General features: G+C 40.3%; 1 protein-coding gene across 2 annotated transcripts in view; it reads right to left on the minus strand.

Moving 5' to 3' along the window:
* ddb1 (damage-specific DNA binding protein 1) overlaps positions 1 to 10,855 on the minus strand; it is a 130,919-nt gene extending 120,064 nt beyond the window's left edge. For both annotated transcript variants that reach the window (XM_069901467.1, XM_069901458.1), the window contains exons 1-2: positions 10,698 to 10,855; positions 5,601 to 5,749 (exon numbers count right to left, since the gene is read on the minus strand). In XM_069901467.1, the coding sequence (XP_069757568.1) occupies positions 5,601 to 5,749; positions 10,698 to 10,758 (210 nt within the window). In that variant the 5' untranslated portion in view covers positions 10,759 to 10,855. The remainder of the gene's footprint in view (positions 1 to 5,600; positions 5,750 to 10,697) is intronic.
* Between the last annotated feature and the right edge of the window lie 3,118 nt (positions 10,856 to 13,973).

Here is a 13,973-nt window from a genome sequence, read left to right on the forward strand (position 1 = left end):
GCAGCTGACGTGGACTTTTTACCCCCTCCATAAATCTTCGTCCGCGAAGCCAAGCCAAAGAAGAAGAAGAAGATATATATATATAGATGTGTATGAATATATGTGTGTACGTGAGTGTATCCGTATTTAGAGGAAAATATATAGAGTATAGATGAATTAATAAGGGAAAGAAAGGGAACAGAGGAAGTAAGGAGGGAATTAAAAGAGTGACCTTTGTTATATATGAAAATTGAAATCATTTCCGGGGGGAGTTGGGTGGGGAGGAGTTACGGTCACTGCAAAATCAGTTGATGCTTGCGAGTGAATTTGCAAATCCAAATGGAGAGGGGAGATGTGGTTGCCCAACAAGGGATAAAGGGCAACTCAGGAGGGGGAGGGGAGAATGGGGTTAAAGAAGTTTTAAATAGGAGAATAAGGAAAATGTTTGATGTTTTAGAAATGTTGTCTTATAAAGTGTTCAAAACAAGAAAGCAGAAATGGATAAGAAGGAAAGGTGATGATGAGGAAACGGAAAGGGAAGATAAACAAAGTATGAAATGGCTACGTTGAACTATATGACTTTAAATATTAACGGAATACATAACCAAGTCAAAAGGAAGAAACTGCTAAATTTACTGAAAAAAGAAAAAATTGATATAGCATTTGTGCAAGAAACACATTTAACTGAAATGGAGCATAAGAAATTAAAGAGAGATTGCGTAGAACATGTAACTGCAGCGTCATATAAATCAACAGCTAGAGGAGTAGCTATATTAATCAGTAAAAATGTACCAATTAAAATAGAAGAGGAAATAATAGATCCAGCAGGGAGATATGTAATGATAAAATGTCAGATATATTGAGAGTTTTGGAATTTACTCAATGTATATTCACCTAACGAAGAAGATCAAAAATTTATGCAAGATATTTTTTTGAAGATAGCAGACACGCAAGGGAACATATTAATAGGAGGGGATTTCAACCTTAATTTGGATTCAAATATGGATAAAACTGGGAAAAAAAATTAACAGAAAGAACAAAGTAACCAAATTTATAATTAAATCGATGCAAGAAATGCAACTTTTGGATATATGGAGGAAACAACACCCAAAGGAAAAGGAATATTCACATTATTCGGGTAGACATAAAACATACTCAAGAATATACCTATTTCTGTTATCAGGTCGTATGCAAGATAGAGTAAGAAAAACAGAATATAAAGCTAGAATATTATCGGACCATTCACCCTTGATATTGACAATAGAGTTAGAGGACATCCCTCCAAGAATGTATGGATGGATATTAAAGTCCATGCTACTTAAAAGACAGGATTTTAGAGAATTCATTGAAAGACAAATTAAAATGTACTTTGAAATAAATACGGAATCAGTGAAAGATACGTTTATACTATGGGGTGCAATGAAAGCGTTCATCAGAGGGCAAATAATAAGTTATGTAACCAAGATGAAGGACTACAATCAGGAAACAGAGCAGTTGGAAAGGGAAATAGTAAATATAGAAAAATTAGCAATGAAGGAAGACAACTAAAAGAAGAGAATTGGCAGATAAAAAAATAAAATATAGAACACTACAAACATATAAGGTGGAGAAGAACATAATGAAGACAAAACAGAAATATTATGAACTAGGAGAAAAAACGCACAAAAGTCTAGCATGGCAGCTTAAGACAGAACAAGCTAAGAGAATGGTATTGGCATCAAGGAAAAAAGACAAACAAATCACATATAATCCAACGGAGATTAATGAAAACTTCAGAGAATTCTATGAACAATTATACCAAACTGAAAACGAAGGGAAAGAAGACAAAATAGATGAATTTTTAACTAAAATTGAACTACCAAAATTACAAATAGAAGAACAAAATAAATTAACAGAACCATTTGAAATAGTAGAAATACAAGAGATAATAAAAAAACTACCAAATAATAAAACAACAGGAGAGGATGGATTCCCAATAGAATTCTATAAAACATTTAAAGATTTATTAATTCCTCCCCTCCTGGAAGTAATCAACCAGACTGACAAAACATAAAACTTACCAGATTCATGCAAAACATCAATAATTACAGTAATACCAAAGACAGGGAAAGATCCACTCGCACCAGCGCCATATAGACCAATATCATTACTTAACACAGATTATAAGATAATAGCTAAACTATTAGCAAACAGATTAGCCTACTATGTACCTAAAATAGTAAATCTAGACCAAACTGGATTTATTAAAAAAAGACGAACAACAGACAATATTTGTAAATTTATCAACTTAATTCATGCAGTAGAAGGGAGTAAAGCGCCAACAGTAACAGTTGCTTTAGACGCAGAGAAGGCCTTTGACAGAGTAGAATGGAATTATTTATTCAAAGTATTACAAAAATTCAGTTTACCAGAGAAGTATATTAATTGGATTAAAGCATTATATAAGGGGCCATTGGCGAAAGTGACAGTAAATGGATATATATCAAAGCAATTTAACTTAAGCAGATCAACAAGGCAGGGATGCCCACTATCACCCTTATTGTTCGCGTTAGCTATAGAACCAATAGCAGAATTGATAATAACAGAAAATAAAATAAAAAGGATGAAAATAAAAGACAAGGAATATAAAATCAGTTTATTTGCAGATGACGTTTTAGTATACTTAACAGAACCAGAACTATCAATAAAAGAATTACATGAGAAATTTAAGGAATATGGAGAAGTGTCAGGTTACAAGATTAACACAAATAAAAGTGAAGCAATGCCAATGAATAATGCGGATTTCTCAAAATTTAAGAAAGAATCACCATTCAGATGGCAAAAGCAAGCAATAAGATACCTAGGTATACAAATAAATAAAAACCTCGGCCATCTATATAAACTCAATTATTATCCACTAATGAAAAAATTACAGGACGACTTAGAGCATTGGAAAGACTTACCACTAACACTAATAGGAAGGATTAACTGTATTAAAATGAACATTTTCCCAAGGATACAATACCTATTTCAGGCATTGCCAATACACTTGACAGAGAAATTCTTCAAGGAGTTAAAGAAAATAATAAGGAAATTTTTATGGAAAGGGGGGGAAACCGAGGATAGCACTGGATAAATTAACAGAATGGTATAAACAAGGAGGCTTACAACTGCCAAACTTTAAGAATTATTATAGAGCCGCACAATTAAGATACCTATCAGATTTTTATCAAACAAGGGAAAAGCCAGATTGGACTAGATTAGAACTAGATAAAATAGGGGAGAAGATACCTGAACATATATGATATAAATGGGATGAAAAATTGGTACAACATAGGAATTCTCCAGTATTACATCATCTGCTCAATATTTGGAAGAAGATTCATGTAGAAAGGAATAAAACAAATTATCAATTACCAAAACTAATACTGACTCAAAATCAGTTAATCCCTTTTACAATAGATAACCTTTCCTTAAGAGAATGGGAGAAAAAAGGGATCAAAAGAATAGAAAATTGTTTTTCAGGAAATAAATTACTATCCTTTGAACAAATGAAGGATAAATATAATATAACTCAAGATACAGTGTTGGCATACTACCAACTGAGATCCTACTTGAAGGACAAATTGGGAAGCAGTCTGAGGTTACCAGAGGGAAGTAATTTTGAATATGTGATTACAGATACAATGATAATCAAAAAATTTATCACAAATATGTATATTAAACTGCAAGAAAAGGAGAATGAGGAAACAAATGGTAAAACTAAACAAAAATGGGAACAAGATTTAAACATAAAGATAAAGGAAACATGGGAGAAGTTATGCTCTGGAACTATGAGAAATACAATAAACACGAGGTTACGCATGATACAATATAACTGGATACACAGGCTATACATTACACCTCAAAAGTTAAATAAATGGGACCCAACAGTATCTGACAGATGTTTTCGTTGTAAAAAAGAAATGGGAACAACAATTCATGCAATCTGGACATGTGAGAAAGTGAAAAAATTTTGGGAAGATCTAAACCAGATATTAAATAAAATCACAAAAAGCAATATACCAAAAAACCCAGAGATCTTCCTCCTAAGTAACATAAAAAACAAAGAATTTGGACTTGTTTTGGATGGTGCACAAAAAAGATTTGTTATGATAGTTCTAGCCGTAGCAAAAATATGTATTATGTCAGCCTGGAAATTAGAAGATAACTTGAGAATACAACAATGGTATATAGAAATGAATAAATGTATTCCATTAGAAAAAATAACATATAATTTAAGAAATAATTTTGAAATATTTGAACAAATATGGGAGCCATACATGAATCACAATAGAGAAAACCTACCGGGGACATCTACCACCTAAAATAACTGATGGAGAAGGAAATGAAAAGAATTGACTCAGTGGAATTTCTTGTTTATTTTTATTGAGTGACAACATTGTTTGACTGGTTTAATGTATCTTAGATTCTGTACTTTAAATGAATGGGAGTGGAGGTAGGGAGAGTGGGATGGGAAGGGGGGGGGGAAACGACACTGTATATATTTGAAAAGGAAAATGTATGTATCTTGGTCAATGTAGTTTATGGTGTGAAAAATAAAAAAATTTTTAAAAACAAACTTTGCAGGAACCTTCTGATTGCACCCATTCGATTTTCAGATCTCAAGGATGATTGAAGAGCTTCAACAGCACAAATAGCCTTACCAAGGATCTGCTGTATCTCATTCTGAACACTCAGAAGTGCTGAAATCATCATCATTATGTCTCCTTTCTGCACAGGATTTGCCATTGTCCTGACATTACGTCAGTGGGCGGGATCACAGCTGACACTGGGCAGGAGCCGGAGTGTGCTCAGAGCCGCATCCTGTGCAGGTGTGTCCTTCAGGTGGCCAGCGTTGCGCTTTAAATGCTGCCTCCTGAACGGCAATTTAAAGGGCCGCTTCTGCTTCTTCAGGTGCATTCTTAGCATAGAATGCACCTGAAAAAGCCTAGTGTTAGCAAACTTTTGTGTTTCACTCCTTTCGACCCATGAGCTCATGCCACCCAACTACACACAACTGACCAACAACTCCTAGTACATTTTTGAAGTGTGGGAGGAAATCGGAGAACCCAGAGGAAACCATGCAGACACGAGAAGAACCTTAAAGACAGCGCCAGATTTGAACCCAGGTCTCTGGCACTCTAACAGTGTTGCGCTAACCACATGCTTGCTGTGCTGTACTTTCTCCAGATTTGCCAGATCATAACTTATTTTCCTGCTCATCTTTTATCATCAACAAATTTAACAAACATGACTTTCATTCCAAGTCACCAAAATGAATTGCAAAAGGATGGGGCATTAGCACTGTGATACACTTCATAAAATCTCAAGTGTAGGGTATGTATAGGAAAGGGTTTAGAGATATGGGTTAAACACAACAAATGGGACTAGCCCAGGAAAGCACTTTGGTTGCCATGGATGATTTGGGCAAAAAGGCCATTTTTCATGCTCTGTTACATACGTCTTTCAAAAAAGTCCTGAATTAAGCAATATTCCATAAAATGCCCAGCACGATCAAGAAGTGAGGATGGAAGGAGAAAGAATATACATCTTGCACATATCAGTAAATTAGACTGCTGTCTAATCATTGAACATCATACCTTTGGTCGGAAGAGCTCCATCACAGCTATCTTGCCATACATCCCTACTTCTTTAACGGGGCGCAAACCTTCTGGAGTCACGACATAAATCTCTAACCTTGTATTCTTGGCAATCAACAGATTTAAATCATCTGCTGAGGTGAAATGACCTACATAAAAAAAAATTTAGATCATTTTTGTTTCAACATAGGTTGCACCAAGTGAACCGCATCTCAGTAAATTGTCTTGCACTTCATAAACTCATTTGGTGAGCGGAACAACACAGTGCTATTAAATTGCTTGGTCAGAAATCCAGGAATTCTGACCAAACAATTACCATTTGTGTACATTCTTCTGAAGATTCATCCAAAATAAAATAAATTTGTTGAAGATTCACATCACAACTCAAGAAAATTTTCAAAGATTTTTATTTTTGAGAAATGGCAAAAGGTGCAGATGGCCAAAAATTATTCTTGGGAGTCCAGCATAACGTGAAAAATTTTCAAGCATCTTCGAAAAAACTTATAACATCATTAATTAAAAAATAAAGAGTGAACACTTGAATTTACTGAAGATATTTTGAATGAACTAGTTTTAAAGTCAAACTATGTTGGAATAAATCTTTCCAAGAGTCTCACAGAAGTGAAAATAAGCACTGGAAGGATAAAAAGGTCAATTTTCCAAGCAAAAGCTTCAAAAAGTCAAGGTTTCCAATTCAATGTGCTACCTAATGACATTTTACAAGACCTTCCCCTTCATGCCATGAAACAACAATCCAACAGCCTGCTGACATATATTCTGTATACTAACTGAAGTGAATTTGACAAGATGCTGTAACCCATGGAACTAACTTTTTGTGAGCATATTCAAAAATGAAGAAAATTGGAAGATTACTATCAAGACAGATTTTGTTCCCTGCAATCCAGCTTTTGTTATAATAAAAATACTGTGGTCAAGATTTTCAAGCTGCTTTACTGTACTTTCACAATCCCTTCTCACTTGTTTTTAATCTTCTACTCACATTTCTGCAATTACTTGCTCAAACAGACTTACACCTCTGCCTTGAACTTCATCAAAACCATTGTCCTTCCATGGCCAAACCATTCCCTCATTTCCACTTCCTTGCACTAAGGATTCAGACTTCATGAGCAATGACATTCAATGGTTTGGACATTCACAAAGTACTCAGCTCCTACACTTATCTGTCAAAACAACTCATTACTTCAGCTTCTTCATCCAATACAAAAATAATTCCTGTTTCAAAACTCTCCCCCCATCTTCATCCTAAAGTGCAAGGATTTCTGTCAATTAGATCAAGAAGAGGTCTTTTACCATTTGTTACTTTCCACTAACTCACCTGATTAAAGCGTGACACAAGACTCTGATCTGGGGGATACATGCATAGACATGCACCCAAGAGGTGCTAAAAGATCATCCACTCATACAAGACACCCTTTGGTCTGGTCAAAACTCAATGATATTTCAGCACACTGAAGTATCGGTGAGAGAATCCTGCCAACTGCATTCTCTCACTGACATGCTGGGAAACACACTGGAACTTGGTGCAATCAACGCAAGGACCTTTTGGATCCTAAAAGCGCTGGGGGAGGGGGATGGGAAGTATCAACATGATGCCAAATAGAGAACAAATATAATGATGTACATTAATGGAAATGTATGGATATGACACTGAGAATATGAAAAGACTTTGAACTATTTTCTTTTTTGTTAATAATTTCTTGGGAATCAAGTTTATTTTTGGAAAAAAAATGATCAAAATCTACAAATTTCTCCAACTTTGAACTTTTGAATTTTTCTCTTATTTTCCCATGAAACATATTTATTTTACCTTCACCTTATTTCAACTAAACCAAATGCCAATCTCTCTTCCAGGCTCTCAAATTCATTAATTTTGTTGACAGTTTTATCCTCAAAGGGTTCCCAACCTTCCTTCACACTTGTTGTCAATACACCCTCTTCTCAAAAAATTGGCTTTCAACTCATCCATTCTTGCAAACTTTCTCCATTTCTAACTTCACCTTTTACTCAAAAGTTCTTGCCAATTACTTCAAAAATCCCATGTCTGCAAACAGATTTGCACCCTGCCAAAGTACCAACAAGTCTTTATTGAAATCAGAGCTGCAAATTACATCTATCGGATGGTGACTAATGTTATTTCTCTGCATCCTTTGACATTGTTACCCATCAATCTGCAACATCCCCAAACTACCATCCAGAAAAAGGGCCATAATCACCTGCTGACATTTTTTTATCCACCCAACGTAAGCAGAATTCACCTGCTTATCTTCCTACTCCCACTGCCTTATCTCAGGTAAAGACCATTGCTCTGTATTTCTGATCTGCATGCCAGTCAACAACTGCCTTTGAAAACACACACAAGTTGAAAATGCCGGGCTCTACCTTACCAGTAACTCTCATGATTCCACTGCCACTAATTTGCCAGAAAACAGTAACAGTTAGTGCAACATTATTACAGTGCCAGAGACACAGGCTGCAATTTGGCACTGTCAGTAAGGAGGTTGTATGTTCTCCTCACTTTCCAAACCTACGGGGTTTGTAGGTTAATTGGTGTATTTGGATGGCACAGGCTCATGGGGCAGTTGCCATGCTCTTTCTCCAAAATGTAAAAATAAATATCTAGCCACGAAAAACTTGAACATTCCTCCAGTATAAGTAAAATACACATCAACATCAGTCCCTGCAACAAATTCTGATCTTGTCCGAATCTACACCTCAGAATTTTGTTGTCATATCTGATGAGGATTGAATTTCCAATCATAATCACTGCTGTATCTGAAATTTCTTCTTTCCTGTCAAACACAGATGGCCATTAGATCTATGTCATCTCACAGATTAATCCTATTCTCCCATTAATTGTCCAATAACATGGATTTATTGATTATTAATGTCATAGCTACATCCTGTCTTGATGATTGCTGGTAGGACTGGACCTATATTACACCCTTTGTAAATGTGATATCATCCAAGTATCTGCCCTCCATTTCCAAATTGTATTACAAGTAGACTGCTGCTTGTTGAGATGTTTTAATTTTTAAACCCTCCGATCTTAAATTTAGGGTTTTTTTTCCAGATCCTTCAAAGATTATGCCCTCTCAATATACTTCTCCCCTTACAATCTAATGATGTCTACTCTGATCCAACTATGACCTCTTCACCAATTAAAATTTATTACTGGTAATCTTCGCTTTTGGATGACAAAACACAGCTCCGAAATTCTCTCAGTTTTCCTTTTTAAGGTGTTCCTCAAAACTTAACAGTTTGACCAATTTTTGGTTATAAGCCTTAACTTTTGTTTATTTTTTTAGGATGCCAAATTGTGTCTGCTTTTATAATCCACATAATAACACGTTGTCATGAAAGCAAAATGCTGCAGATGTCAGGATCTGAAGTAAAAGATTAAGAATAAGAAACTATTCATCAGCTCAGAAATACAGAGAAAGAAATGGACAACTCAAGTGATGGCTTCTTATCAAAACTTCAAAATATTAGAGATCTACAAATGCTGAAAGTGCTGGAGAGGAAAGAACAAAAAAGGAGAGATGGTTCCAGACAATGGGGAAAGATATTGGATCAAGATGACAAAGAAATGGCCCAGAAATGTGAAAATACAAGGGACAGATGGAGCCAGATGCTGTAATGTCTTCGCTATAAGGAAAGATATGGTTTCTTAAGATGCTCAGAACACAGGGAAAACTTCCCTCCCCTCCCCTCCATGGACTCCATCTGCATCTTCTGCTGTTTCGGAAAGGGAGCCAACATACTAAAAGACCCAACATCAGGGAGAGGGTTTGAGTGTCAAACCAGAGACCAACTGGCTTAAGGACAGTTTCTTCCCCTTAGCCATTAGGGTCCTGAATGAACCCATAGAGTGCCATCATGCTGCCTTATCTAGTGTTAACTTACTGTTCTTTTCATGATAAGCCTCTGCTCTAAACTGTTCTATTTACATGGCCAGATGAACATAACAGATTGTTCACAAAAAAACCCTCACATTTACAGTTTTCAGCTTTTCCTTTGGATTACCAATATCTCCAGTAATTTGGTCTAACTAATACAGTAGAAAGAAGTTAAAGCATTTCATGTATGTTACATTCTAAATTGCATGAAAATAATGGAACTTTTACCTTTTAAGTATTTTATTACAAATTAACTTAAATTTATATTGACCTTCATTGAAACTCGTCCTCTCCTTATCCAGGAAACTGCTTTGATTTAGTTGACTGAACATTCATTCAACCATACTAGTTCCATTTTCCACACTTCTCTCAACCTTTTCCAAACCTCACATAACCACAAAAACAATGATCCTTCCAAACACAATGATGGGTTCAACAATTTCAGATAATATTCTAGTTTCCAATTATCTTCAATCGGAACCACCTACTTCATTTATTATTTTCACCAGCTTTTTTTTTGTCTTGAACTGTCTTCTTGTGTCATCATCTTTCACTGCTGCTCATTTCTTCTGCAACTTTAAACTGACCACATCTCTAACCTTTTAGTTTTAATCAAATGACAACAATGTAAAATTTTAATTCTCTCCAGATCAGCCTCAACCACTATTGTTTGTGGTAACCTGTTACTACTCTGAACAATATTTTGAGCTATATTTGGAAAATGTATCGTAATAGCCATCTACTTAAATAGTTCCTTGAAGTTCCTTTCAAACAAGAAAATTAAAGAAACCAATATCTTGCAGAAAAGTTGTGGTCTTTTTATTTTCATGTAGAAAATTATATCACAACTATTCCAGAGGCTATTTTTCCAAAGTCATTATTGAAATTTATAAACAAAATAATACAAACTGCCTTACCTCCCATTTTAAAAGCACTGATTTAACATTAACTTTATTTGTAATATTAAACGATATGAATTAATTAATGGTGCACTGTACATTTCCTGATTGCTTCGTAGACTCATGCGGCGCATTCTCCTGCAGTGTATTGAATGTTATGTCTAGGCCCTATTTGAGGCCTAATCCTGTCAGCCAAAACCCACCAAATCTCATTCCCTTGTTCCTTCGGCGGACAGATGAAATGCGAGGCCCGAGTTTCCATTCACACAGAGAGTATTTACCGGTAATGCAGGCATTCACCGCAGTCGGTTTCTGCGCTGTCACAACATAGTTGTAGGACATGGTGGCGGCCCGTGCTGAAGCAATTCCAGCTTCAAAGCCTGACTCGGTTAATCGCGTTCCTCCCACAGACTCCTCCAGCTTCGCGCCCTCGCCACCCTCATCACGTGTCAAAGACCACAGCTTCGGCCTCGCTCGCTCACAGTCGCCATCTTTGATCGGGGCAAAGCATGATAAGCCGCGACCGACGATCAAATAGGTGAAGTCACTGATGGTGTGTGCTCGAAAGCCAACTCTGGACTTTCAACAAGAGAATACGTTGATGGATCAAGAAAAGTAGCTATACGGCCTCTCTCCTTTCTTTCTTTTTTCTTTCTCTCTTTTTCTTTCTTGTGACCTCTCTCTGGCCGGTGGGGTGGTGAGTGGGAATGGGAGGGGGTGAAATATCTATGTAGGCAGATTGCTCTGTAACAGTCAGTCTTTGGCTTGGCTTCGCGGACGAAGATTTATGGAGGGGGTAAAAAGTCCACGTCAGCTGCAGGCTCGTTTGTGGCTGACAAGTCCGATGCGGGACAGGCAGACACGATTGCAGCGGTTGCAAGGGAAAATTGGTTGGTTGGGGTTGGGTGTTGGGTTTTTCCTCCTTTGCCTTTTGTCAGTGAGGTGGGCTCTGCGGTCTTCTTCAAAGGAGGTTGCTGCCCGCCAAACTGTGAGGCGCCAAGATGCACGGTTTGAGGCGTTATCAGCCCACTGGCGGTGGTCAATGGGGCAGGCACCAAGAGATTTCTTTAGGCAGTCCTTGTACCTTTTCTTTGGTGCACCTCTGTCACGGTGGCCAGTGGAGAGCTCGCCATATAACACGATCTTGGGAAGGCGATGGTCCTCCATTCTGGAGACGTGACCCATCCAGCGCAGCTGGATCTTCAGCAGCGTGGATTCGATGCTGTCGACCTCTGCCATCTCGAGTACTTCGACGTTAGGGGTGTAAGCGCTCCAATGGATGTTGAGGATGGAGCGGAGACAACGCTGGTGGAAGCGTTCTAGGAGCCGTAGGTGGTGCCGGTAGAGGACCCATGATTTGGAGCCGAACAGGAGTGTGGGTATGACAACGGCTCTGTATACGCTTATCTTTGTGAGGTTTTTCAGTTGGTTGTTTTTCCAGACTCTTTTGTGTAGTCTTCCAAAGGCGCTATTTGCCTTGGCGAGTCTGTTGTCTATCTCATTGTCGATCCTTGCATCTGATGAAATGGTGCAGCCGAGATAGGTAAACTGGTTGACCGTTTTGAGTTTTGTGTGCCCGATGGAGATGTGGGGGGGCTGGTAGTCATGGTGGGGAGCTGGCTGATGGAGGACCTCAGTTTTCTTGAGGACCTCAGTTTTCTTCAGGCTGACTTCCAGGCCAAACATTTTGGCAGTTTCCGCAAAGCAGGACGTCAAGCGCTGAAGAGCTGGCTCTGAATGGGCAACTAAAGCGGCATCTGCAAAGAGTAGTTCACGGACAAGTTTCTCTTGTGTCTTGGTGTGAGCTTGCAGGCGCCTCAGATTGAAGAGACTGCCATCCGTGCGGTACTGGATGTAAACAGCGTCTTCATTGTTGGGGTCTTTCATGGCTTGGTTCAGCATCATGCTGAAGAAGATTGAAAAGAGGGTTGGTGCGAGAACACAGCCTTGCTTCACGCCATTGTTAATGGAGAAGGGTTCAGAGAGCTCATTTCTGTATCTGACCCGACCTTGTTGGTTTTCGTGCAGTTGGATAATCATGTTGAGGAACTTTGGGGGACATCCGATGCGCTCTAGTATTTGCCAAAGCCCTTTCCTGCTCACGGTGTCGAAGGCTTTGGTGAGGTCAACAAAGGTGATGTAGAGTCCTTTGTTTTGTTCTCTGCACTTTTCTTGGAGGGGTGGGGCCAGTACTGCGTGCACTGCACTCCACCTAAAAGCTCCTTTGCGCAGGCCCGAGGACAGGTCCACGTCCTCCCCCTCCACGTCCTCCCCCTCCACGTCCTCCCCCTCCACGTCCTCCCCCTCCACGTCCTCCCCCTCCACGTCCTCCCCCTCCACGTCCTCCCCCTCCACGTCCTCCCCCTCCACGTCCTCCCCCTCCACGTCCTCCCCCTCCACGTCCTCCCCCTCCACGTCCTCCCCCTCCACGTCCTCCCCCTCCACGTCCTCCCCCTCCACGTCCTCCCCCTCCACGTCCTCCCCCTCCACGTCCTCCCCCTCCACGTCCTCCCCCTCCACGTCCTCCCCCTCCACGTCCTCCCCCTCCACGTCCTCCCCCTCCACGTCCTCCCCCTCCACGTCCTCCCCCTCCACGTCCTCCCCCTCCACGTCCTCCCCCTCCACGTCCTCCCCCTCCACGTCCTCCCCCTCCACGTCCTCCCCCTCCACGTCCTCCCCCTCCACGTCCTCCCCCTCCACGTCCTCCCCCTCCACGTCCTCCCCCTCCACGTCCTCCCCCTCCACGTCCTCCCCCTCCACGTCCTCCCCCTCCACGTCCTCCCCCTCCACGTCCTCCCCCTCCACGTCCTCCCCCTCCACGTCCTCCCCCTCCACGTCCTCCCCTTCCACGTCCTCCCCCTCAAAAGATGCTCACAAACTCAAGCTAGCATGCTGGAACATCAGAACCATGCTAGACAAGGCTGACAGCCACCGACCTGAACCTCGGTCTGCCCTCATTGCACATGAACTCCTCAGACTTGACATCGACATAGCCGCTCTCAGTGAAGTCCGCCTGGCAGATGTAGGCAGCCTCCAAGAACGTGGCGCGGGCTTCACACTCTACTGGTCTGGCAAGCCTTCGGATGAACGACGCCTATCTGGTGTAGGCTTCATGGTCAAGAGCTTCATTGCCTCCAAACCCGAAAACCTTCCGACAGGCCCCTCGGACCGAATCATGTCCATGCGACTCCCACTTCAAAACAAGCGTCACATCACCCTCATCAGTGTCTATGCTCCAACCCTCCAGGCGGAACCAGCAGAAAAGAACAAGTTCTACACCGACCTGCGCAACCTCATCCAACGTACCCCTACAGCCGACAAGGTTGTCATCCTGGGCGACTTCAACGCTCGTGTCGGCAAAGACTCAGAAACCTGGCCAGGAATCCTGGGCAAGCATGGCGTCGGCAAGTGCAACGACAATGGGCGCCTCCTGTTGGAGCTCTGCGCAGAACAGCGACTTGTCATTACAAACACCCTTTTTCAGCAGAGGGACAGCCTTAAGACCACCTGGATGCATCCCCGATCCAAACACTGGCACCTCCTGGACTACATCCTGG

Source organism: Narcine bancroftii, chromosome 1 (genome assembly GCF_036971445.1).
Source record: "Narcine bancroftii isolate sNarBan1 chromosome 1, sNarBan1.hap1, whole genome shotgun sequence".
Classification (NCBI taxonomy): Eukaryota; Metazoa; Chordata; class Chondrichthyes; order Torpediniformes; family Narcinidae; genus Narcine; species Narcine bancroftii.